This window comes from Akebia trifoliata, chromosome 15 (genome assembly GCF_017979445.1).
Source record: "Akebia trifoliata isolate Shusen 1 chromosome 15, ASM1797944v1, whole genome shotgun sequence".
NCBI classification, from domain to species: domain Eukaryota; kingdom Viridiplantae; phylum Streptophyta; class Magnoliopsida; order Ranunculales; family Lardizabalaceae; genus Akebia; species Akebia trifoliata.
Window position 1 is genome coordinate 22859544 of NC_141389.1, and position 25833 is coordinate 22885376.

At 34.6% G+C, this 25833-nt stretch overlaps 2 protein-coding genes across 2 annotated transcripts; one reads left to right on the forward strand and one right to left on the reverse strand.

Moving 5' to 3' along the window:
• Positions 1 to 926: 926 nt before the first annotated feature.
• ALS3 (aluminum sensitive 3) lies at positions 927 to 5383 on the reverse strand. The gene is made up of 3 exons (XM_086425463.1): positions 4950 to 5383; positions 1805 to 2050; positions 927 to 1403 (listed from the first exon to the last, which is right to left on the reverse strand). Exons 1-3 carry the CDS (start codon positions 5178 to 5180, stop codon positions 1089 to 1091), a joined length of 792 nt encoding a protein of 263 aa, XP_086281589.1. The 5' UTR covers positions 5181 to 5383; the 3' UTR covers positions 927 to 1088.
• A 9715-nt stretch (positions 5384 to 15098) lies between these two features.
• Positions 15099 to 25833, forward strand: LOC147384656 (Ribosomal protein S24e family protein). Its single transcript, XM_086425505.1, has 6 exons — positions 15099 to 15403; positions 15542 to 15677; positions 15832 to 15916; positions 16024 to 16068; positions 25180 to 25280; positions 25393 to 25833. The coding sequence occupies exons 1-6, from the start codon at positions 15232 to 15234 to the stop codon at positions 25523 to 25525; spliced, it is 672 nt and encodes a 223-aa protein (XP_086281631.1). The 5' UTR covers positions 15099 to 15231; the 3' UTR covers positions 25526 to 25833.

Genomic DNA, 25833 nt, shown 5'->3' on the forward strand with positions numbered 1-25833 from the left:
GGGGTGCCAATAGAAGTTCTCTTTTCTCTTTTCTCTCTTTCTTTTTCTTTTTCTTTTTTTGGCTATATTTTTATTTTTTAAGGTTTTGAATTTCATATGAGCCCAATCAAACCCATAAACAATTATCAAAATTGTTTAAACAAGTGTTTTAATGTTGAGATTATAATTAGTTGGGGTGCCAATTGAAGTTCTCTTTTTCTCTCTTTTTGTTTTTTTTATTAGATTTTTATTTTTTAAGATTTTGAATTTCATATGAGCCCAATCAAAACTATAAACAATTATCAAAATTATTTAAACAAGTGCTATAATGTTGAGATTATAATTATAACCATACCTTTGTAATGTTGGTAGAGTATTAATCTTTAATTGGGGTGTGATACATAATTTATGATATTAAGGTGTGATAAGTACTATAGATGTGATGTCAAAGTCAAATGCAACCACCCTTGAACATGTGCAAAGATCTCTCTATTTCCTCTCTTCCCTATATTTGGAGAGGAAAGGACAAAAATCATCTCTTAAACAATCTCTCATTTTTGAGTGGTGATAATGACTCTCCCGACCGACTCCCCCACACATGTGAGGTGTGCCAGAATCAAAGACTTTTTGACTTGAGATACACAACTGCACATCTCCATAAATATATTCAGTTGTGTATCCCAATGTAAAGAAATCTATGGTTCTGACACCCCACATCAGGAGAGTCAATTGAGTATGTCCTGTGGGGGAGTCAGATTATCACAACTATTTAGGATAACTCATACACAAGTCTTTTGAGGATAGGGAAAACTACAACATCTTACTTTTTTTGACCTCCTCATATGGTATTTCTTCCCCATATTTGAGGATAGGGGAGAGGAGACCATTGGAGATGCTCTTAGTTCAACCCAGCCACAAAGATGAACAAACAGAAGAAAAAGAAGACGAAAGACCAACATTGCTTGATTTTATACATCAAAACACATTCAAGATGCTTAAGTTCATCACTGTTTGCCTCAAACAAACAGGCCATATGTCATACAAGTGGTAAACCTCTTATCTTCAACTCTCTCCACCACTTCATCTTTCTGCTTTGTTGGATGCCCCTATTACTCATACATAAAGACCTTCGTCTCTAACTGGTAAGATTTAGTGAAGAAAGTGGGCCAACAGAGATAAGTTGATGCAATACTGCTAACTGTAGAAGCCCCAATAAGAAAGTTCATCACTACTATCTGCAACTGAATGGCCTCTAGTGGTGATGACCCACCCATAATAAGGCCAGTCATCGCACCTGGAAGCGATATCAGACCTACCGTCTTTGCATTGTCCAAGACTGGAGAGAGGGCAAGAACAAGAGCCCTTTTCACCTGTTGAAGAGTCGCTTGGCGTGGGGTTGCACCAAGTGCCAAAGCTGTCTCTACCTACATAAAAACAGCCAACTAATACTGTTAGTTGTAATCATAGTGACAGAGTCGAGGCTTGGAAAATAATTCGGGAAAACATTGGATAAAAAAATTTAAAAAAAAAAAAAAAAACATTAATTGTTTTAAGTATAAATAAATATGTATTTTACATATTAAATGAAAAAAATAATACTAAAAATGCCGAAAACATAATCTGTGATTTTTTCAAAGAATCATAGACGAAATCACGATTAATCGTGATTCTTTGAAAAAACTAATATATTTTCAAAAACTTCTTGATTTTTTGAAAAAATTACTATTTAATCACAATTTTTTTCAAAAATATTGCAAATTTTTGTCACTATGATTGTAATGTAGATGTTTATCAAGATAAGTAATTTGGTTAAATTGGAAGAGACCAGGTTCTTTTGGGTCTTGAGATCATCTCGAAGCCGTTTCATGGTAACTCCAGTAACGGTCATGGCATTACCAACCATCATGCCTGCAACAGGGATGATGTAACGTGGAGTGAAAGGGAAAACTTTCAATATAATGAGAAAGAACATTGTCACAGCTGTTCCAGCCAAGATTGATGCTCCAGCAATGTACTTCCCACGTGGAACGTGTTTCGCACGTTGACCTGCTGTGTAACCAGCAACAGAAACCTGCAGGAATACCGAAACAATGCAGTCAGCCAAGAATACCTTTTGTTTCTAGAATTTGTTGAGTACAGGGATCGAAGCACATTGTAGATGGTCTTGCAATTGTGATGGTTCTTGACCATTTGAAAAAGAGTTGATCTACACTTGATCCTAATTTGTACTCTCAGTTATGGAGCCAACAATTATATCACATTGGGCAATGTGATCTATTTTATTGTTTCTAAACTCATGAAAAGTTGATTGGATATAAGTCTGGATTCTCCAATTATAGCAGAAGTGGAAAATGATCTTTTGTAGAGATGATTGTGATAGTCAGAACAATCCTTGCACAGTTGGATCATCAAACATGATTATCTATGGGGGCCCAACAAGTAGGAGTACAAATATGGAGCAAGTATAGGCTAACTAGTTTTTAAAAAAAGTCAACAATGCAAACTGGATTTCCTGAAGTTTATTTCTTCATCTATTTTGCTGAGCTGTAACAGATATGGAGATAGCATGTAAAACTACAACATAGTCAAACTTGATAAGCAAAAACATTGTTCTAAGTTGATATTGATTGTATATATGAGAATACTAAAGGTAAGTAAGTGGAGGAACGCTTGTCAAGATTGATGGACAACAATTACTCTTGAGAGACCAGTGTTGTTATTTAGATTCATTTAGGTAAATAGATGGAGAGTTGGTGAATATTCAACTCATAGAATTAGCACCATGAAGTATCATATGATCAATGAATATTGATCAAATTAAATAAAATTTCCATAAGCTAGCAATAAAACCAACCATGCTTTATGTAATTGGATGTTAGACAAGAAACATGTCCAAAGAATGAATGTAGCAGAAATGAGAATTTCTAGATGGATCATGGTAACCCTGGGATACTTAAATTAGACATAAGTGCATTTGGGCGAATTTAGGAATAGCTCAATATAGGAGAAAAAATAAGGGAATGTCGATTGATAGGATTTGGTTGCGTACAACAAAACCAAAAACAACTCCAATAAAAAGCACTTGCGTGTAAATTGAAGGCTCTAAAAGATAAACACAAAGGCCAAAAATGGCTTGGGTATAATAAGAAAATGAATAATGCTGAAGTGACCTCAAGATTGACCTCATTTCAAACTTTTCTATCGTGAAGATGTGTAAGAACCATAGATGTTTTTCATAGAGATAAGAGTACTGAAAAGCATCTATGGTTCTGTAAGCACCTCCATATCAAAAAAGTGTGAAATAAGGTCAATCTTGAGGTCACTCTAGCACGACTCCGAGAAAATATATGAAGACATGCCATGACTCAAGATATGGCTCAAGGTTGAGATGAACGACAAAATATGATTCGTGTTGCTAATCCCATATTTGGGATAATACATAATGATGAACCAAAGGTACATAGTTTTTTTTTTTTTTTTTAAGTATAGGGTTAGTGGTTAGTAAATGAAGTTCGGTTCTAGGAGGTTTGAACCTAAGATGTGGGAACAACAATCCAACGGTACATAGTTCTAAAACTATTCTTTCAATTTTTGTCCCGACAATGTCCACCCACACATCAGGCCCCATACGATCCTGATCTCAAGTAGCAATCCCTCTTCAAACAAAAATAAATAAATCTTATGCACCTTAACCTCCATTAAGCGAGAACAACACCTCGTAATCTATCTAAAATTAACAAAATTTAGGGGCTTAGCTTGCTTTTATCAAATGGCTTGAGTCATTCAAGAACCAGGCCTCCAAATTCAATGTCACTCCTCTAATAGATTCTACACTTATAGAAAAATATAATGGACTCGCCCCCTTACTTATCGTACAAACTACAAACAGTCGTGCCACTCTAAAGCCATAGACCTTCATCTGCTAGAACCCAACAATTAAAGTGTCAACCAATGAAAACACCAAGACCTTCTAAATTTATTATTCTGGGGTCTGTTAACATGTGCCCTAAGGATGCATGTTAAGGTGCATTAAATACACCTTTGGAAATAAACATTTGAGGGTATTTTTAGTAAGAACTTTTTTTAGAAAGTTTTGGTATGAAAATCAATTCCCAATGTGTATTTAATGTGCTTTAACGAGTGCCCTTAGGGCACGTTAACAAAACCCATTATTCAGATACAAACCTAGTCAATACACCAAAAATACCTAGTTGTTAATGGTGCGGAAAGTTAAGCCCATATCTCTTTAGGGTCTTTACCTACCACCACACAACCGATACCCTTCTTTCGGGGGTCCTTCCACTAATGCCCCAAGTGCCCACTTTGTGGTGGCTTTCACTCTGATACACCCTTCTTTTTTAACCCCAAAGTCGCTCCTCAAGAAATTTAAAGCCGGAAAGTAGAATTGGCTTTGATACCATATAATAGGAATCCAACCAATACACCTAAATATATAGGTGTAAATGGTGCAGAAAGTTAAGCCCATATCTCTTTGGGGTCATAACATATTTTCTTCAAACCAAAGGCTCAGTCTACCTCTTATTCTCTCTCTATCTCTATCTCCCTAAGCCATGTTTGTGGTTTTAAAATCGTTGGATACCATGAAGACTCGCCCAAATCATATTGGCATCACTCGCAAACAAGACGAGATGCCAAAACTGGGATTTATTTTCTTCTTCATCATCTAAATCTTATTTTCCTTTTTTTTCTGATTCACAAATCTGAAATAAGCTCAAAACTCAACAGATACTGCAATCACTCCCCGAGTCAACTCGGTATTCAAACCAGTCAGTATGAATTCACAATTTTTCTTGAACTAAAAACAAATTTCATGAAAACTTGAAAGAAATTATATCCAAAACTCATCAATAACGTAAAATATACTTTTTAAACAGTTATAAACAGTAATTTCAAACTAAAAAAAAAAACAGAAAACAGATTATTAATCAAAGTAGACAAAATATACGAACCATGAACAAGTACGCGAGAATGATCCAACCAACATTATTCTGAGAAAATATAAATTGCAGAACAAATCCGATCACAGATAATTGGATAAAAGCCCTTATAATCGAATAGATCATCTCTTTCTCCAACCCTAAATTTTGAACGTACGACAAAACCACCGCCATTAAAACCACTGCAGTTGCAAGGAGTGGTTTCAACATGCCTTTTAGGAAATCCACATAAACGGAAGCCATGTTCGTTTCTCCTCCAATAACAAAACCGCTTTTAGTGAGCAGAGAAAGGAAAACCGCTTAATGAAGAAGATTTCTGGTTTTGGTGAGGGAGAGAAAACCACTCTAAATTCCAAAACCGGTTTCAATGACGCTTCTGTAGAAACGCTTCTGCTTTTGGAGAAACCGAGAGGGAGAAACCACCTCCCCCTCTGATGACTCATCTCGTGAAGTGTTTTAGTGAGGAAAGTTGGTGTGGAAAAGGTCGGATCGGATTCTGGACCACGGTTTTATTTTACTATATTTTATTAACTATCAGACCAAGCGTACTGTCGTCCCAAGATCCAGACAATTCGATTATTCTCGATATTTGTAACTCAATATCGATGATTATTTAGTAGATTAGATCCTGGGATGACGGTACATCGGATTCTACTTATAGACATAACCCTCTATTCTGAGATGCTTTCTATTTACAAACTACAAAGTGATGAGATATGCCCTTGATCATGTCCTTATCTCACGTTCTTGTATTAGTGTCTAATAAAATTACCTAAATACCCTCCCTTTTAATCTCTAGCCCAAAAAATAAAATTACCCATCATCTTCCATCTCTGTAATTAAATATTACCTCTAGCCAAAAAAAACCCATTGATTTTTACTCATAATCTTCAACTTTTAAAATGAAACTAGAGCATCATGATTATGTTCTTTAGGGTAAATGGGGTAAAAGAGGAAAGAAAATAACGTTAAAGGATTATTATTGGAAAAAAGAGAGAAAATGAAAGAGAACAAAGTTGACGGAATATTATTAAAATATGGGTAAAAGAAAAAAAGACATTAAAATTAAAAAGGTGTTATTGAAAAAAGATGAGAGAATAAGGAATAAAATTGAAATTTTCCACGAGATGTATGTGAAATTGAATATGAATTACTCTTTATGAGGGATAAATATTGGGGGAAGACAACCTGTTATGTTTTAATATACAGATATTTTACAAAAATTCTAAATTAACTAACATCCCAAGGTATAACTCTAATCCAATCGGGCAGTGTCATTTCAGGTTATTGATATAACTTACTAGATTATTAATCAAGGGATTTTCCTTCGAAAGTTAGTTAATCTTCGAAGTTAAGATTCTAGCTTCTCAAAATTAAAGAATAAAATATAATTCTTTTTGAAATTAAAAGAAAAAGATTTTCTTTATAAATAAAAAAATTGGTAGTTTTGTCTTAGAGTACTAAAACGATGAATTGAAAAAATGATTGAATATGTTTAGAATAAGTAGTCTTACATTTACTATTGAAGAGTTAAGGAAATGAAGGATTTTAGGAGGTTTAAGATAAGGGTATTTAAGTCATTTTATATCATCAGTTTCAAATTAGAGGGGTGCATAAAATATTTATCGAAACATGGAGGTGTGTTCTAAGTCAGCCATTATAATATTTAATTATAAATCTAATTTAAAACTTTAGAAGGACTGAGAAGAAAAGACGAATGTACGATAGTGCGAAAAGTGGGCGACCTGAAAAGCACTGCCACTTGATTATGAGGAAATGATTTGGTACTTCGCGGTAGTAGGAGTAAGGACAGCGACCGTGTTGACCCTTGTAGAAGAACGGAATAGAAGGGGTTCGACACCAAATATTTATATTACAGAAATGCCCCCACCTTAGCATTTAAATTAAGTATAATCAAAGGTTATTTTGATCATAAAACTGTAATTCCACGTAGGGTGGAGGCAGGATTTTCTTTTAGTGGGGGCAAACTTGTACTTCATTGGAGGGTGAGGGGGCAAAAATTGGAGGAAGATGAGGGAGTGGGGGCAACAAGGTCAAATGGGGAATGTTAGTAGTTCAAAATATAGGGGTATCTCAAATTTAAGCATAAATTCAAGGGTATCTGAAATGTTCAAAAAGTTGAGCGGGGGCAATTGCACCCAATGTCTCTTTACTTGCTCCGCCCTTGATCCCACTTACCTAAATTCAAGTTGATTAGTTTTCAAAACTACAAAAATATTCTCTCTTTTTTCACTGCATAATCTTTAATTTTAGACTAATAATTTTTTAACTCGAAAATTTTCAAGTTAGTTATGTAATCGTGAGATTTATAGTGGAATAACTTTCCGAGTTCGTGGACGTATGCATATTTGTTAAACCACGTAAAAATCATTGTGTTCTTTTCTCTTTCATATTTTTCCAATTATTTTGTGAGTTGAATAACAACACTGTGATCAAGGTCAATTTATCACAAAATCGACCTCTACAATTATTGAGCGGGATTGTTGTATATTTCATAAGTAGTAATGTTATATTTTTTTCTAATTTTAATTGTTGATCGGGTCAACCAAACCTTGGATTATTCTTAATAATAATATTTTAAGTAGCAACAAAAAATAAATATGTTGTATTTAAACAATTAGAAATTTTTACAGCAAATAGTTATGTTATTAACTTAATGCAAAATATAATTACGAGTCGTGCTAGAGTGATATCAAGATTGACTCATTTTGCACTTTTTCTTACGTGGAGGTGCACACAGAACCATTGATGCTTTTCATTTGTATCTTGATGAAAAGTATTTATGGTTTGTACACGCTACCATATCAATGAAGTGCAAAATGAGGTTAATCTTTGAGGTCACTTCAGCATTATTCATTAATATTAATTTTCATTAGCTCTATGTAAAATTGAACATTATAAATATTTATTTATGAATTTTCAATCACCAATTTTTTTAAATGTATTATTATTTTATGTTCAAAATTACTTCTAAATGCTCCAATCTTTTTGAATGCCAATAACTACAAAATAGATAAAAGAGAAGGGGGAAAGGGAAGATAAAAAAAAATGTGATCAATACATAATTTAAAAGGCATAAAAGATAGGAAATTTAATATGTGAGGCTTATTCATTGGCCAAAAGATGTATGCCTCACACTAAAGTGTATGTTTTCTGATTTGAGGTGCACCTTTAACAGGGGTAGAGCCAGGATTTTCTTGTAGTGGGGGCAAACTATGGTTAGTTGTATAGTTGAAGAACTTGAAGATGAATGGTTTTAAGGAGAAATTCAGAGATTTTTTGTTAGAAGTTAAAGAAAATGATATTTAGGTCACTTCCAATTAGTATATGAGAAGGCCAGACCAATAGGCAATGTCATCAACAAAAAAAAAAAAAAATTAAAGAGAGGGGGTGGAATTGGAGGGAGTTGAGGGTGTGGGGGCAAATGTCGAGAGAGATGAAAAGGTAGGGACAAATGGGGCATGTAATTAGTTGAAAATATAGGGGTGTCTCAAAGTTCTGTGGGGGCAATTGCCCCCACCAGCTCCTTACTAGCTCTGCCCCTGCCTCTTATTTGTTTTTATGTTTTTTTTTTTTTTAAACATGGTACCCCTGTTGGTAGAGGACAAGGACCTGATCCATAGGACAGGCCCAACCCAAATTTCCTAGCCATACCCGACATGACTAATCCATAACTACATGCACCGACCTACACAACACATATGGCATTTTAATCAATAAATGATCCTCAATTTCGAACTCACAACGTACAATAGCAAACATGGTATCCTCGTTATTTTTATGTTTCTTCCTTGCATGGTTGGGATGTTTTTAATGAGTTTCACCTTGACACTCTCTTTGAGACATAAGCCTTACATGCCTAGCACAACATTATTGTTTTCAATCTATCATCTTCAATGCCTTTCCCAAAAAAATCCTTGAGTTTTCTTCTTAAAAAAATTTATCATCTTAAACTTTTTCAAGAAATTCTATTTCATTATTGAGATTTAAAGGTTTAAGGAGATTGTGGTAGAAGACTAATTTAAAACATTTTACAACAGGTTGAAAATCAATGGACTTTTTTTTTATAAAAATAAATGGGTTTGTTTTGTCATGGAATTGTAATCTTGAGAGTTGTACTTCTGAAGTTCAACTCAAAAAAAAATGACACTAGAATTAATTTCAAATCTAATGTTTGGTTGCCTGTGAGAATTCACCATAAAGTTGAAGAGACCTTCAAATCCATTACTTGGCAAATTCATGAGCTATTAGTATGGTTTTCTAATAATTATATGGCGAGTTAAAAATGTTTGGCAAAAGTTGGGCTCAAATTTCTATCAATACATCCATATAAAGTGAACTTTTTACCCTCACTTAGTAAGAAGTGATAACTCTCATCTTATGAAAATGGGTGTATATACATCATTTCCTATTAGTTACTCATATTTGATTGTAGTTAAGATGTATGTCCAAGGGGGAGGGGGGGAATTGCCCCCATAGACTTTGAGACAGTCTTGTATTTTCAACTAAATACATGCCTCATTTGCCCCCACTCATTCATCTCTTTCCTTATATGCTCCCACCCTATCACCTCCTTCCAATTTTTTCCTCCAACCCCCTTACAGTTTTTGAAGATGACATTGTCTCTTGATTGGATCTTCTCGTATGGACTAATTGAAAAATACCTAAATATTTTCTTCAACTTCTAACTAAAGATATTTGAAATTCTCCCTAAAATTATTCATATTCAAGCTTTTGAACTGTATCATTTATGAACACGAGAATTTCGTTTTTCGAATATTTTAACCACTTTTGGGGGTTTTGGAGTCACCACCATTCATATTGGAAATGGGTATGAATGGTCACCCGGGTAGTATTTTTTGAAAAATCATATTTTTTGACATTTAGTGACTTTTGTACAAATAAGTTTTATCAGTCCAACTTTGGATCTAGGTAAGGGGGTCCATATCATGGAGTAGGGAAGGTGTTAGGCATCTTACTCCATCTATCGTTGGTGGTAACTTTGGGTTCGATCGATATTTGAAAATAAAAATAAAATGAAAGGAATTAGAAAATCTGATATGTGCCCTCAAGTATAAGGGATTTTAATGTTGATTCAAACCATTGAGGGTCCTTATTAAAAAAAGGGCCCTTCAATGAGTCAAACCATTGTGTTGTATGCAAAGGTGTAGAGAAATGGGATAAGTAGAAAAGTGAGAGTTGGAAGGGAGAGAAGTGGGGGTGTTCTTTTGTCCAAAACCCACCTTGTTTTTCTTGACCTTCTTTGACTTTCCTTGATGAGTCCTTTTTGACTTTCATTAACTTACTTGAGAGGAAGATGTTGTTTGTTAAACTGAAAAAAAATAAGTGTTAAATATCATTAAACTCTGAAACTTATAAGCACTGAATTTAAGTGTTGAAAAAGTTGTTTGTTTAGATGCTGAATCATATTTATTACACATTGCTCAAACTTGTAAATTGTCTTTGTTACCCTTACAATCATATTATACATTATTTACATGTTTCGAATGCCTATTTCTTATTAAACATAATAAAATATATTATTTCTTATAAAATTAAAATACAATTCATTTTTAAATAATAAATAATACTCAAATCTTCAATTTATAAATAATAATTTCTATTATAAAAGCCGACAAATTTCAAATTAAAATAATGTCATACAAATCACCAAAATTTGAAATTAACATTAAAAGAACTTAATTTTGGATGAATAATTTTTTATGGAAATGAAGGATATGTAATTATAAAAGCACCCTATGAATTAATAAGGGCAACCCACACCATAGTCAATATTTTTTATTTTAAAATTTTTGGAATGATCAAATTTTTAGTGAGGATGGTCTATATGGTTTGGAAATCATCCTCACCAAAAATCAATCCATTTTGAAACTTCTAACCCATAAAAAATAGTTTTTTTTTAAAGGACGATTTGCGGTTCTTAAACTTGTTTTGATAGGGTTAGAAGTTTCAGGATGGGCTAATTTTTGGTGAGGACAATCTCCTCATTGTAATGATCATCCTCATCAAAAATCAACTTATTCCAAAACTTTTAACCCATATAAGACAAAATAATTTAGCCATGGTGTGGGTTTATTAATTTGTGGGGTGCTTATATACTAATGAGGAGATCATCCTCACCAAAAATCAACTCATTCCAAAATTTTTAACCCATTTAAGACAAAATAATTTAGCCATGGTGTGGGTTTATTAATTTGTGGGGTGCTTATATACTTATCCATGGGATATAAAAGGTAATATCCTTTTAATTATAAGGGCATACTTGTCCGTACTCAAAAAAACGAAATACATTCTTATCCGTGTCGAAAAAAGCGAAGTGCTTATCGCTTCAACACTTTTTTTCAGCATCAAAATAGTACTGAATTTTTTTCACTTATTTTCAGCAATAAGCGCTGAAAATATAGAGTAAACAAACATGCTATTTTGACAAAAAGTGCTGAATTTAATTTTTTTCAGCAATAAGCACTGAAAAATAATGCAAATAAACACTATAGAAGTTGAGAGTTGAAAGTAGTGAGGTGAATTGAGAGTAAAGAATTAAGTATTAAGTATTTTAGAGAGAGTGATTTCTTTTTTAGTTTTTTGGTGATTAGACATTAGGTTGTGAGTTGAGAATAAATGAAGGTTTTATAAGATTTGGGAGTTATTTTTAGGGGTAGAGTTGGGTGAAATGATGAGGAATGATAGAATGGTGTGGGCTTTAAACGAGGGGTGTGGGCAAATTGAAGAGGATTGAAGAGTATTTGTGTAAGGGTGTTAAGTGGGTTATTTACAACCCAAATGGGTGGGATATTTCAACCCATTTGGGTTGAATATTAGGTGAATGAGAATGAGTGGTGAGAATGGGGGTGTGAAAGTGTTAGATTGGTTGGGTGTTTTGTGAGGTAAATGGGAGTGGTATTGGATTTGAGATAATGGAGGTGTAAGAGAGTGATTGATTAGATTTTGGAAGGGTGAGGGGGATGATGTCATGTGTCAAAATGGGTGAAGATTAAGGGTTTAGATGAGTTGATTGGAGATGATGAGTGTTTGATTTGAGAGAAGAAATGTGAGTTTAAATTGTAAATGTGAGTTTTATAAGGAATGATGATGATAGATTAGGGGGAAGTATGAGTTAGATGTGTGAGTAGATAGATTTTTTATAAAAAGGTAATTGGTTAATGTGGATAGATGATATTTAGAGAAAATGTGATGGGATAGGTAAGAGATGAGGGAGGTGAGTAGGGGTGGTGACATGTGTCTCACCTTGATGATCATGTTAATGGGTTGTGATGTTGGGCTAGGTTGGGTTGAGTTGGGCTTGGGTAATGGATTGAGTATGTATAGTGTTGGGTTAAAGAATGATTGGGCTTTAATATAGTGATGGATATGGGTAATTTGAATGGGCCTAGGTGATGGATTTAGGTTGAGTTGGGTTGAGTAGTATAGAATAAGGATGGGTTTGGGCTTATATTGGGTTGAATTTAGGAGTGTAGAAGGGTGGTTAGGAGTTTGGGTCTATGGCCCACGTGAGTAGGCTTGGGCCATTTATTGAAAGAGAAAGAGGATTTTTAGAGTTATGGGCTTTGAGGGCCCAATCCGATTTTTATTATTTTTAGTCATTTTGCGTCGAAGGCCTGGTCAAATTTGGGTGTCTACAACATTAATTATAGTTTGCCCTCACTACAATAAAATCCTGGCTCCACCCCTATGTATGTCATTTGTTAGGAAACAAAGAATAATCTAAATTTTCACCAAAATATGGAGGGTATGTCTAAATTACAAAATTAATTTACAAACAATTTTATGTCACTTTTAAGTATAGTTTAAATTTCTAGAAAGGTTGAAAGAAAAATATCTTTGAAAGGCCCAACAAAATAATATTTGAAAAAGTGAGTTGTGGTTGCCAAAGTCCTACAAATATTATTTGGTACTTCGTCAACAAATATTCAATTATTACTTTTCAACATGTGTAGCTTTTAACATTTTGCAATGATGGGTATTCTAGTTGCATTAGATAAAGTTTCTTGGTCTGATAAAATTTAATTTTGACCATGAAAACGTCAAAAAATTCAAAGAAGTAGACTTTGATGTACCATCATTTAACACATTATCCATCAAATATACATATTATTTTCCTTATATGTCCTTGAGAAGAAAAGAAAAAAAAAATTTACTTAATACATCCTAATATAGAGTTTTCTTGAAAATGTCCTTTAAATTTTTGGCTACTAATTAGGTATTTATTGGTTATATCCTACTTTACATGGCATGTGAAAATACGTGATGTATAACTATTGTTTTCAATATTTGCAAGGTTGCCCCTCTGTTGCAATCTAGTTATATCCTCAACTTGTTGCCTTGACAAAATTTTTTTTTTTTTTGAAAGATCATCTGAGGTAATGTAGACCCAAACCTGTTACAACCTTAGATAACAAGCACTATAACAATCTTGATTTAAGATTAGGAGCAAATTTGGAGATAATGATGAAATATCTAACACAAAACAACCTAAAGAATCTTGAAACGAAGCTAGGTTGTCTGCAACCTTGTTGGTCTTTCTGAAGATATGGATGAAAGTTATCAAGTTTAGAAAATAAATAAGATCAATCTAACACGTTAATATCATTCAGCGATTCGAGTAGCTCAAAGAAAGCATACCATATCCAAGCCACGACTTTCAAAATTAATGTCGATTCATGGATGTGACTAGTATACATCCGTTGCCATGACGTCGAATAGTTCTTCCACTTCTAATGCATACAATTTATACTTCCCAGCATCCTAGGAAAATCAGGTTTCTCATCAATTGCTAATAATCAGGTGATGTCATTTGTGTTTGGTGATCTCATGTACTCGTCACCAAACATTACATCAATAACTTTCACAAATCTTCACAAACTTTCTTTGACGGTGCTTTCTCCAAACTACACGTACTCATCCATAAAATCTGCCAAAGCTCCATAAACAAGTATCCTGAATACGACTGTTATCTTTTAAAGGGAAGATAGGCTGATAACTCCAAGGGTGTCACTTCTTTGGATAAAATATGGATGGTTAGCTTCCACCACATTTTTAAATCAGCAAAAAGAAAGATGATGCATTCGAAACCTCCTCCGAAATAGATGGTCATTGTATACATGATCTTTACTAAAGTAATCACGATATAGTCTTTCATAGCCTTGGATTTTGTTATGGTGAATGGTAATGTGGTCGGGAATGGAATCACGATGACGTTGTTCACATTCGACTATTTCTCTTCTATGAGTAGTCTTGCTATCATCTCTACATGGTCATCCTCAAATTCATCATGAAGGATAAATCTTAAAATGTCTGGAAAACGAGACATCAAAATGATGTTTAAAGAGAAAATGAAGTTGAAATAAAAAAATAAAAATGTAGTAGAGTTGAGTGAAAATGAGAGAGAAGATGTAGTAGAACTTAGTGAACATGAGAGAGAAAATGATTATATTTATAGATGATTTCAAATTTTAGAGAGCGGGATTTTGAATTTAAATTTGAATCTTGTTGATCTTAGGATTTTGAAGTTTGAATCTTGTCGGTTGATAGTTGGATTTTGAATATGAAATTTGAATCTTGTTGGTTGAGAGCGGAATTTTAAATTTGAATTATGAATTTTGTTGGCTGAGAGCGGGATTCGAAATTATATTCCAATTTTGTCATTTAGCGGAATTTAGAATTTAAAATTTAAATCGTCGGTTGAGAGCGAATTTTAAATTTTGAAATTTGTTTTGAAGAACACAATTTTAATTTTTATGATTTATTTGATCTTAGTAGAATTAAAAAATTAAAATATGAATATAGAGAGCCGTATGCCTACTTGCATTAGAGTGGAAACCCCTTGGGCTCTCCACAATCAAATGCCTAGCCCATTTGCGTCCTTGAAATGCCTAGTTGCATCGGAATTGCTCTAAGGCCCTAACCTCTCTTGGTTGGGCCCGGCAGTGTTATTGGGCCAACAGCTCAATTGGCACCCCTAAAAAAAAAAACATTCAATCTTAATTCGTTGAGTTACTAAGCCTCATCTACTGTCAATAAGACCCCGAGATGCGTAAAACAAGTCTTCGATTATTTGCAGATCGTATTTAAACCCTAAACCCACGAGTGCGTAATTGCGTATCACACCCCAGGCGCACAATATTCTCCAAGAGGACCGTCCTCACCACCTCAAACTCTGAAACTGAAACTCTCTCTCTCTTTCTCTCTCTCAATCGAACAGATCCCAGCAATAAACCCTAGCAGAAACTCGAAGATGAGCCTTCTAAGAAACCTAATCAGATCGAACGCTTTGTTCCGTATCAATCCAAATCAAAATCTCCCGATTCTTCTTCGCGAATCACCAAAAAACTTCTCAACTGGAACCGAAGAGCAGCGACAGCAACAAGATTCATCTGTTGATCCCTTTCTTAATCCCCCAAACAGAGGTATTTCAAATCTAAACCTAGAGTTAGGGTTTATGGTTGTTTAATTTTCTGTCTGTTTCATTCAAATTTATTAATACCGATGTTTGCGTGATTGAATCTCTCAAAAAAAAAAATTGTTTCTTTTTTTCTTCTATTAAGGTTTGATCTATGGGAAATTGTCTGGCACTGGGAGATATACATTGAAGAGCGACATTGTCAATTTGTTGGAAGGATGTGTTTTGACTCCAAATGATGTTAAAGTTGAATACAATCGATCTTTATCTCCAATCGGCATGTATGTTACTTCTCGTTACATTAACTTTCGCTTTTGTCTTAGATTTCTCAGTGTGGATCCAAAAGTTTACGCTTTTATAGTACATTTGATTGTTTGAATATTTGTTGTATAATTGGACATCTAAAAAGGTTTTATCTTTGCGGCTTCTATGCAGGATAGTGCAATTTCCTTCACGGTCTGCATTTGACAATGCTAATAGGGTACTTAATAGGATGGGCAGGTTGTACAAGTTGGATAAGGTAAATGCTACTTAGGGTTTTGATTTGTAGTGTTTTTATGTTATTTTGCTGAAGTTTTTTTTATTTTTTTTATTTTAATGATTGATAAGCTGATTTATTGGTATCAGGTGGATCGTAGCTTATGGGATATCACATCGTATGATGGAAAAGTTGTAAGTTGAAGTTTTAAGTTAATATTAGTTTCTCGGTTATTCCAATTCCATCTTTGTGCTCTTCCCAAGTTCTTGGAGTACTATAATTATTTTTTTGAAGGTGAGTTTGTTGGGCTGGAAATATTCCTGATTAACTGCTTACAACATACCGATGTGAGCGCTTCACGTTTGAAGAGTTGTATTTGAGTCCTGCTGTAGGAGGCATCATTGAACACAAAAATTACAAGTCATGATTTTTTTTAAATGCGTATATGTTTTTTTTGGCTTGTGATTTGCATACATAGATGTGTTGAAAGCTTTGATTTACTCTTCTAGAACATTGATGACCCATCATTTACTCATTGTAACTTAAAATAAAGGTCATTTATGTTACAATTATGTTCCTAGAGCTCATTTTTCTCCTTGTTGGATAAATAGATTCGAGACCGCCTATTTTCATAGAGGAATTGAAGGCGTGGGCATCCTCCTTAGGGAGAGGAAAGATAGTAAAGTTAGAGGGGTATTATTGAAAAAAAGAGTAAAAGAAGAAATATAGTAAAATTGGAGGGATATTATTGAAAAAAAGGGGGGGGGGGATGAGGAAAGACAATAAATTTGAAGGGGGTTAAGAGGAAATGTAATAAAGTGGGGTAGTGTGGACCCCACTCCACCGTAGTTAAAGTGAGATATTATACCCCACAACTATAGTTGGAGTGGCACCCACTAATGTGTTTTATTATATATATTTTTCCATTTCGATTGAGGAGGTTGTATTTGATCTGTACATTTGTTAGCTATTAAGATGTAAGCTAAGCCAAACCCTCAGTTACTCTTGAAAAAAAAGAAGATGATATCTAAAAGGAAAATCCTTCGTAAAAGCATGGGGACACCATCATCATGGATAGTATCACATCTTTGAAGACTTTGATTATCATGAAGGTAAGAAAAGAATGTCGGGGGTTTTATGGTATTTGTCATTCAAGTAGGGGGGATGCTAGCCTTGCTTATGACCAAAAACATAATATGAAAAAAAAATTTGGCGGAAAAAAGAGAAAAATTCACAAAGTATGCTTAATTTATTATTATTATTATTATTATAAAATACATATTTTTTACAAAAAAATATGACATGTTTGATTGGATTAAAGATCCAAACATACTGGTGTTTGTCATTCAAGTAGGGAGGAGGGGGGGTGTTGGCCTTGCTTGTGACCAAAAACATGATATGCAATTTTTTGGGGGAAAAAGAGAGCAAAATTTACAAAGTATGCTTATTATTATTTATTGTTGTGCGGAAGTGTAATAAGAGTAAAGATTAGAAAGCAAAACGAACACACAAGATTTATGTGGTTCATCAAATTGCCTACGTCCACGGAGGAGAGGGAAAAAAATCCACTATCAACGATAAAGATTACATATTCTATGTCCACAGCCGAAAGGGACCTCACAGAGCAAAAACTATAATAAAACCCTACTTGAAAATACAATATATGTATACTGCTGAAAAATCTCCAAGGCTTATTTTAGGAAAATAGGACATTCTTGATTATTTTTTGTTTTTCTTAATCTTCTAGAATATTCTTGTAATCTTCTACAATAGGATAGTTTTCTAGAATGTTCTTGTATATTCTTATAATCTTCTACAATAGGATAGTTTCTAGAATATTCTTGTATATTCTTATAATCTTTTACAATAGGATAGTTTCTAGAATATTCTTGTAATCTTCTACAATAAGATAGTTTTCTAGAATATTCTTGTTATAGGATAGTTGGTCTATAAATACTCTATTAGGGCATTTGTAATACATATACAAGAATTCTCAATAAATTCAGTTTCCTACATGGTATCAGAGCCTTAGGTTCATATCCTGGGAATCGATTTTTTTTTTCTCTTTTTTGCCATCTTGTTCGTTGTTCATCTGTTTTTACCCTCCCTTTATTTTTTTCCTTGTGATCTTTGCTAAATTCACGATGTCAAAAGAGTCAGGAGCCACCAATCAGTCTGTGATGGTGACACTTCATGGGAGACCACAAAACTTTTCTAGTAGAAATGGGGGAAGATCAAGAAATTGGCAACAGAATTGGCAACAAAAGTTACATGCTAATCTGGCACGAACCGGCAGTGATGGCTCGAATGCTCAAGAGAATTCTAATAGTAAGGAGATCAACAAAGAAGACATTGAATGGCTAAGATCACTTCTCAACTCCTTGGAGAAACCATCGGGTATGTGTTCATTTGCACATTCAGGTATGGTTTCTTCTTCTCATGCCTTTAGTGTCTCGGATAGTAACTATTTCGACTCTTGGATCATTGATTCAGGAGCAACCGACCATATGACTCATTGCTCCTTTATATTCTCCACATATAGTCCATGTTCTAGTAACAGAAAAATTACATTGGCCGATGGGTCACTTGCTACTGTAGCAGGTCAAAGAGATATTCACATAAGTCCTTCATTAATTCTGAAAAATGTTTTGCACGTTCCAAAACTTACAATAAATCTAGACTCTGTCTAAAATCTTACAAAGGATTTGAATTGTAGCTTGACTTTTTCATCCACCTTTTGTATTTTTCAAGACCAAGCTACGGGGATGACGATTGGGCATGCTAAGGAAAGCAGTGGCCTCTATTACCTTGATGTGCAGAATAAAAATAAGAGTTGTAGGATTGACAATCCATCTTCCTTATTGTTAGATACAAGATCTCCAATAAAAGACCAGATTTGGCTTTATCACCTTCAGTTTGGACATCCTTCCTTTAGGACTTTAAGTGTCATGTTTCCTTCCTTATTTAAGAATATTGATATTCGTGAATTTCATTGTGACATTTGTGAGTTTGCCAAATCAAACGAGCTTCTTTTCCTTTGAGTAATAAAAAATCCTCATTTCCTTTTCAATTAATCCATAGTGACATTTGGGGACCGTTAAGAATTTCAAATATTTCAGGGGCTAAATGGTTTGTCACGTTTATTGACGACTGTACTCGTGTCACATGGGTTTTTTTGCTAAAACAAAAATCTGATGTTTGTACGGTTCTCCCTATCTTTCATGACATGGTCAAAAATCAGTTTGAGGTTAAAATAAAAAAAATAAGATCTGACAATGCAAGAGAATATTTTAATCAAGTATTATCTCCATATTTTCAAAAAGAGGGGATAATACATGAATCCTCTTGCATAGATACACCCTAACAGAATGGAGTGGCAGAAAGGAAGAATGGCCATCTCTTGTCAACAACTCGTGCACTGTTATTCCAACGGAATGTCCCCAAATACTTATGGGGTGAAGCAGTTCTCACATCAGCCCACTTAATAAACTGTACTCCATCTCGAGTTCTTGATTTTAAAAGTCCCTGGGAGGTCTTTTCCAAATTTTTTCCTGATTTTGCATCTCACAATCGATTGTCACCTCGAGTTTTTGGATGTGTCTCGTTTGTTCATATTCATTCTCATGGTCGTAGTAAACTTGATCCTCGAGCTCTTAGGTGTGTCTTTGTGGGGTATTCCTCAACTCAAAAGGGTTATAAATGTTATCATCCACCATCTCGCAAAATCTTTGTGTCCGCCGATGTAACTTTTGTTGAAGGTGAAAGTTTTTTCCAACCTTCTCTTCAGGGGGAGACACTTACTAGTGAAGATAAGGATCAAGGGGATCATGGCTTTCTAATGGACTTTCCTGCTCAAGCTAGCCAACCACCAACCCAAAACACTCCACCATTTCTCTTGCTTGAAATTGAACCACCAAAACAACTTGAACAAGAACAAGTTGAGCCTTCAAAACAACCCGAAGTTGGACAACTTGAACCTATAACCCCAGGACATACTTGTATTGAATCAGTTATCACGAAACCATTGCAAGTTTACTCAAGGAAGAGAGGTTCCACTGCTAAGCCGAAGCTAACTCAAGCGTCTGAACCAACTCTCGGAAATGAGATAAATATTGATATCCCTGTCATCAACTTGTCTTCTGAAGTTGTTGAAAAAAATGATCTTGACTTACCCATTGCAGTTAGAAAAGGTACCCGAAATTGTACAAAATATCCATTGTCTCATTTTGTGTCATTCGAAAAAGTGTCACCATCACACAAAAGCTTTCTCACCCATCTAAACTCCACAACCATACCACAAACACTATCGGAGGCCCTAAGCAAAGAAGAATGGAGACATGCTATGAAAGTAGAAATGGATGCACTCGCGAAGAACAAAACCTGGGAGTTGGTAGAGCTACCCAAAGGAAAGAAACCTGTTGGATGCAAATGGGTGTTTTCTCTAAAGTATAAAGCTGATGGATCACTTGAACGATACAAGGCCAGGTTAGTTGCAAAGGGTTATACACAGACCTATAGAGTGGACTATGAAGAAACATTTGCACCGGTGGCTAAGATGAACACAGTAAGGATTTTGTTGTCATTAGCAGCCAACTTAGATTGGAGTTTACACCAATTCGACGTGAAAAACGCCTTTCTTCACGGAGACTTAAAGGAAGAAATTTATATGGTGAGGCCTCCAGGATTTGATGACAATTCAGGAGATAAGAAGGTATGCAGGTTGAAGAAAGCATTGTATGGGTTAAAACAATCTCCACGAGCATGGTTCGGAAGGTTTACAAAGACAATGTTAGGAATGGGCTACAAACAAAGTCAAGGTGATCACACTTTATTCATAAAACACTTAGCCTTTGGGGGAGTAACTGCACTACTGGTATATGTGGACGATATTATTGTCACTGGTAATGATGCGAAGGAAGAAGGAGCACTCAAGAAACGTCTTGCAGAAGAGTTTGAAATAAAGGACCTAGGTATAGAGGTTGCTCGTTCAAAGGAAGGAATATTTGTCTCACAACAGAAGTATGTGCTAGATATTCTCAAGGAAACTGGAAAAATAGGTTGCAGGCCCATGGAGACACCAATAGAAGCAAATCATAGGCTAAGTGAAGCTCCAGAAGATGAGATTGTAGACAAAGGGATGTATCAACGTTTGGTTGGAAGACTGATTTACCTCTCTCATACTAGGCCTGACATAGCATATTCTATTAGTGTGGTTAGCCAATTCATGCACAATCCTAAGAGTATACACTTGCAAGCCGTATACAGCATCCTCCAATACTTAAAAGGTAGTCCAGGTAAGGGAATTTTATTTAAAAAAGGAGCAAACTTGCGTTTGGAAGCATACACAGACTCAGATTATGCAGGGTCCATGGTGGATAAAAGATCGACATCCGGTTATTGTACATTTCTAGGAGGAAATCTAGTTACATGGAGAAGTAAAAACAACCGGTTATAACAAGATCAAGTGTAGAGGCAGAGTTTCGGGCAATGACACAAGGAATTTGTGAACTTCTGTGGATCAAAATAATTCTGGAAGATCTTAAAACCACCTGGGATAGTCCAATGAGATTGTATTGTGATAACAAGTCAGCCATCAATATTGCTCATAATCCAGTGCAACATGATCGTACAAAACATGTGGAAGTGGATCGACATTTCATAAAGGAAAAACTAGACAGTGGTTTAATTTGCACCCCATACGTTTCAACAGAAGGGCAACTGGCAGACGTTCTAACGAAAGGATTACCTGGAACCACATTTCAAAAGGTCATTGGCAAGCTGGGAATGGAAAGCATATATTCACCAGCTTGAGGGGGAGTGCTGAAAAATCTCCAAGGCTTATTTTAGGAAAATAGGACATTCTTGATTATTATTTGTTTTTCTTAACCTTCTAGAATATTCTTGTAATCTTCTACAATAGGATAGTTTTCTAGAATGTTCTTGTATATTCTTATAATCTTCTACAATAGGATAGTTTCTAGAATATTCTTGTATATTCTTATAATCTTTTACAATAGGATAGTTTCTAGAATATTCTTGTAATCTTCTACAATAAGATAGTTTTCTAGAATATTCTTGTAATATAATAGTTGGTCTATAAATACCCTATTAGGGCATTTGTAATACATATACAAGAATTCTCAATAAATTCAGTTTCCTACATATACCAAAAAAAAAATCGCCTGTAGGAGCCCACTCCGTATTGGGAAAGGTCCCTTTTGATATTGCCTTGCCTCTTGAAGTCAAGCCCAATAGGAATATTAGACATTTCACAACTTTTATAAAATACAAAATTTTTACAAACAAATATAATATGTTTGATTGAATAACTATAAAAGATCCAAAATAGATAAAAATTAAAGACAACTTAAAGGGCCTCAATCTCAAGTTCTTAATCACTCCACACCTATCACTTGTTGCTTCTTCCCTACACCACACTTCTACCAACAAACCAAGTGTGCACTTAACATCAAGTTTTTCATTATTTTTGTTTTACTTTCTTTTACGTGGAAGGGGTGTGGTCAAAATGTGCAAAAGCATTACATTAAAATTTTTTTTTTTGAAAGTTTAAAAATAATATTGAGCATCATTTCATTAATGTAGGATCACATAGGGATAACCAATTGGCTGATCAAACTTGTGATCGGTGCCAAACAATCATCATCTTCAAAACCTCATCCAAGTGTTAGGAGACCCTCCCTTCTATAAAGATTCTCATATCTTCCAAAATTTTAGGAGACCCACCTTTGAGATTTTTTAGATGTACAAGACTAAGAATAAGTCTTTGATTTAATCTTCCAACTTCTCAGCACCCAAGATTTTAGGGTGTAGATTTGGAGAACGATCTCTATCTTTTATAGTCAATCCATTCCTAAAAAAACGTGGAGAACAAAAAATTAGTTTATTAAAAAGTCCTTGATTAAAGAATTCTTTTGAAATCCTAATTCAGATTTTGGAAAGAAAATTACCATACTACCCTTCATAAAATAAATAAAATAATAGGTTTTTACAAGGAAGGGAAAAGCAAGTTTCATTTGTAATGCGGATCGCAAATCAAGTCAACGGTACCGACGAAAATTTGTAATTATTTAGGTTTTCACTTAATTGGACATGATTTATCGGATTATTTTTGATTAGTTCTTTTTTAAGTTTTGAGTTATTTTAGTGCTTTATTTTTATGTTTTTTATTTTCATGTTTTATTAGTCTATGGTCTTAGTATAACATTTAGGGGCAGTTTAGTAACTTTAGTTTATTTTTTTATTTAAGTTTATTAGGGTTGAAAAACTAAGAGAGAAAGTTACGAAAATTAGGTTATTTTATTTGGTATTTTAGTTTTATTAGGACTTTTGATTGATTTTCTTTATCTATAGATTGTATTATGATTAAATTAATGATCAATGAATGAAATAAACAAAATTCCAAAAGTCTCTGTTTTCTTTTGAATGTTGGTGCATTCAATGTAGTTGATGCCATTGAAATCATTGGGGGTGATTCCAAGGTAAATGTCATTTTTTTTTTCTTTTTTTAATTTTCTTCTTATCCCCTATCTCTTCTTCAATCCATCTTTTCTACATATTTTTTAATATTATTTGTAAGAGATCAATAAACCATCAAGAAATCTTTGATCCTTTCAAGAAACCAATTCATAAACTATGTTTTTTTTTCAAGAAAACATAGAATTCTTGAATCTTGATTATTAATTTCTTGCAGCCCATTTTATTATACCCTTAATCATTTTCCATTTTCTTTAATCCTTATTTTGTTAATCTCTTCTTCAAATCTACCCTATCACTTAACCTCTAACCAAATAACCAAATTGTAATTTCAAAATTTTGTAATTACATTTCAACATATTGCTAGCCAATTGAGATTTGGGAAACCTTTTTCCAATTGTCGTTCAAATCCTAAACCAAATTCCCTAACCACCCATTTTTTCTTTTCTCCCCTCATCATCTTACATCAATTTGGTTAGTTGGAGGAATATTTGCTTAGTCAAAAATTTGGGGGACACGATTTTAGGAAGTTGGGAACTCTAACGGGGTTTTGTTAGGAAATTGACTTTGGAGATTTAGAGTTGAATCGGAAGGGTTGTGGCGGAAGGTGATTGAGGCAAAATTTAGGGAAGATCCTATGGGTTGGGTGAGTGGTAATGCTAAAAATACAAATGGTTGTGGGGGTGTGGAAGGATATTTAAATTTTTTTGCCTCGATTCAATAAAAGGGTCACTTTCAAGGTAGGGAAGGGGGATACAATAAGGTTTTGTGAGGACGCTTGGTGTGGGGGAGACCCTTTAACGGAGAGATTTCCAGTGTTATATGCGTTATCATTGAAGAAGAATCATCTTGTGGCAAACTTTCGGGTGATGGATCTTGGGACTATAGGGCGGGACTTGGATCTTAGGAGGTCGTTGAACGATTTGGAGTTTTTGGATGTTTCAGAGTTGATAGGTTACCTTGATAGTCTATCGGGAGGCATGCAAGCGAAAGATGTGAGATTGTGGGCCCCTAATAGCAAAGGTTTGTTCTCAGTCAAGAACTTCTATATAGATCTAAATAGGAATGGGGACCCCACTTTCCCTTATGTTGCGGTTTGGGGCCCAAGGGTGCCTTCCAAGGTAGTTTTTTTTGTTTGGACGGCAGTGTGGGAAAGGATTCAAGCTCAAGATCTTCTAAGGAGAAGAGATTTTTATGGGCTGAACGGGTGTTGGATGTGTTTGTCAAACGAGGAATCTACCAATCATTTGCTCATTCATTGCTAGGTAGCAAAGTAGGTGTGGGCCCATTTTTTATCCTTGTTTGGGGTGGTTTGTTGTGCTCCGTGTTCAGCTAGAGGCATCCTCGAGGAATGGATTCAATTGGGTTTGAGTTTTCGACATGTGAAGAAGTTGATTTGGTGCTTAACCCCATTTGCAGTCTTTTGGAAAGAAGGAAATTCAAGTACTTTTGAAGGAAGGACGCAATCGACACACAAGTTGATTCTCTCAATTTTTGGGCTCTTAGTCTTCTGGTGCAAAATCTTCAAAGAGTTCAAAGGGTTTTTTTCGAGGACTTTTTGGCCCGGTGGGAAAACGGTTGTAGTATTGAGTTTAATTAGTTGTCTGTTTTTTTTTCCTCTTTTTGTTTTTTTCTCGAGGTGGGTCATCTCGATTGTCCTGTCACTATACCTTTTTTCTCCCTTATCTGTCAAAAAATTACATATATGCTGTAGGTGGATGTTGCCCTTGATGGTAACCTGTTCTTGTTTGCTAGCATGCCTTAAAAAATCGAATTTGTTTTAAATTTGTTTTTTTTTTTGCTTGGGTCAGGTGTTACTACAAGGACTTCCTCGCAATGCATTGCCAGAGGATGTAGAACATTTCTTGTCTGGTTGCAATTTCAATGCTTCAAGCATCCAATTGTCGCTCAGGTTAATACTCGATCATTTTCATCTTAGTTAGAACTTTGAATCTTATTATGAGCATATCACTTATGAGCATATCACTTATAGGTCGATCTTCTGATATGTTTTTTTTTTGCAGGCCGGCGTTCCCAGACCCCATAAGAATAGCACTCGTGCAATTCCCTTCACAGACTCAGGCAGCGAATGCAGTCCTTGTGAAGAATAGAAACTTCTGTCTCAATAATCAAATCTCGATGCGAGTTCTTCAGTAAGTGCTCTTTCGAATCAGTTGGAGGGCATTAGTCTGAGATTTGTAATGGGAACAGAATTTCTTGAATTATTTCCTAAATTGCATTGGTTCCTAACATGTTGGGACAAGGCACTGCTAATTATGGTGTCCTAAATGCGGCTTATTTCGAAATTAATATTATGGTTCTCAAGCATGTCTCTTTCAATTTATGGAAGAAAATAATACCAAAAAATAACATAATCAGCTTAAAATGTTTAACTTGGTGATACATCGGCAAAATTATAGTTAGCATGAATCCATTGTTAAATATATTTGAAATATATTGCAACA

Coding starts and splice junctions, on each gene's coding strand:
- ALS3 (XM_086425463.1), bottom strand. CDS start 5,180: ATGGCTTCCGTTTATGTGGATTTCCTAAAAGGCATGTTGAAACCACTC. Junction 2,051..4,949: donor TTCTCGCGTACTTGTTCATG/GTTCGTATATTT, acceptor GTATTCCTGCAG/GTTTCTGTTGCTGGTTACAC. Junction 1,404..1,804: donor TCAAGACCCAAAAGAACCTG/GTCTCTTCCAAT, acceptor GTTTTTATGTAG/GTAGAGACAGCTTTGGCACT.
- LOC147384656 (XM_086425505.1), top strand. CDS start 15,232: ATGAGCCTTCTAAGAAACCTAATCAGATCGAACGCTTTGTTCCGTATC. Junction 16,069..25,179: donor CATCGTATGATGGAAAAGTT/GTAAGTTGAAGT, acceptor TGCTTGGGTCAG/GTGTTACTACAAGGACTTCC. Junction 25,281..25,392: donor AGCATCCAATTGTCGCTCAG/GTTAATACTCGA, acceptor TTTTTTTTGCAG/GCCGGCGTTCCCAGACCCCA.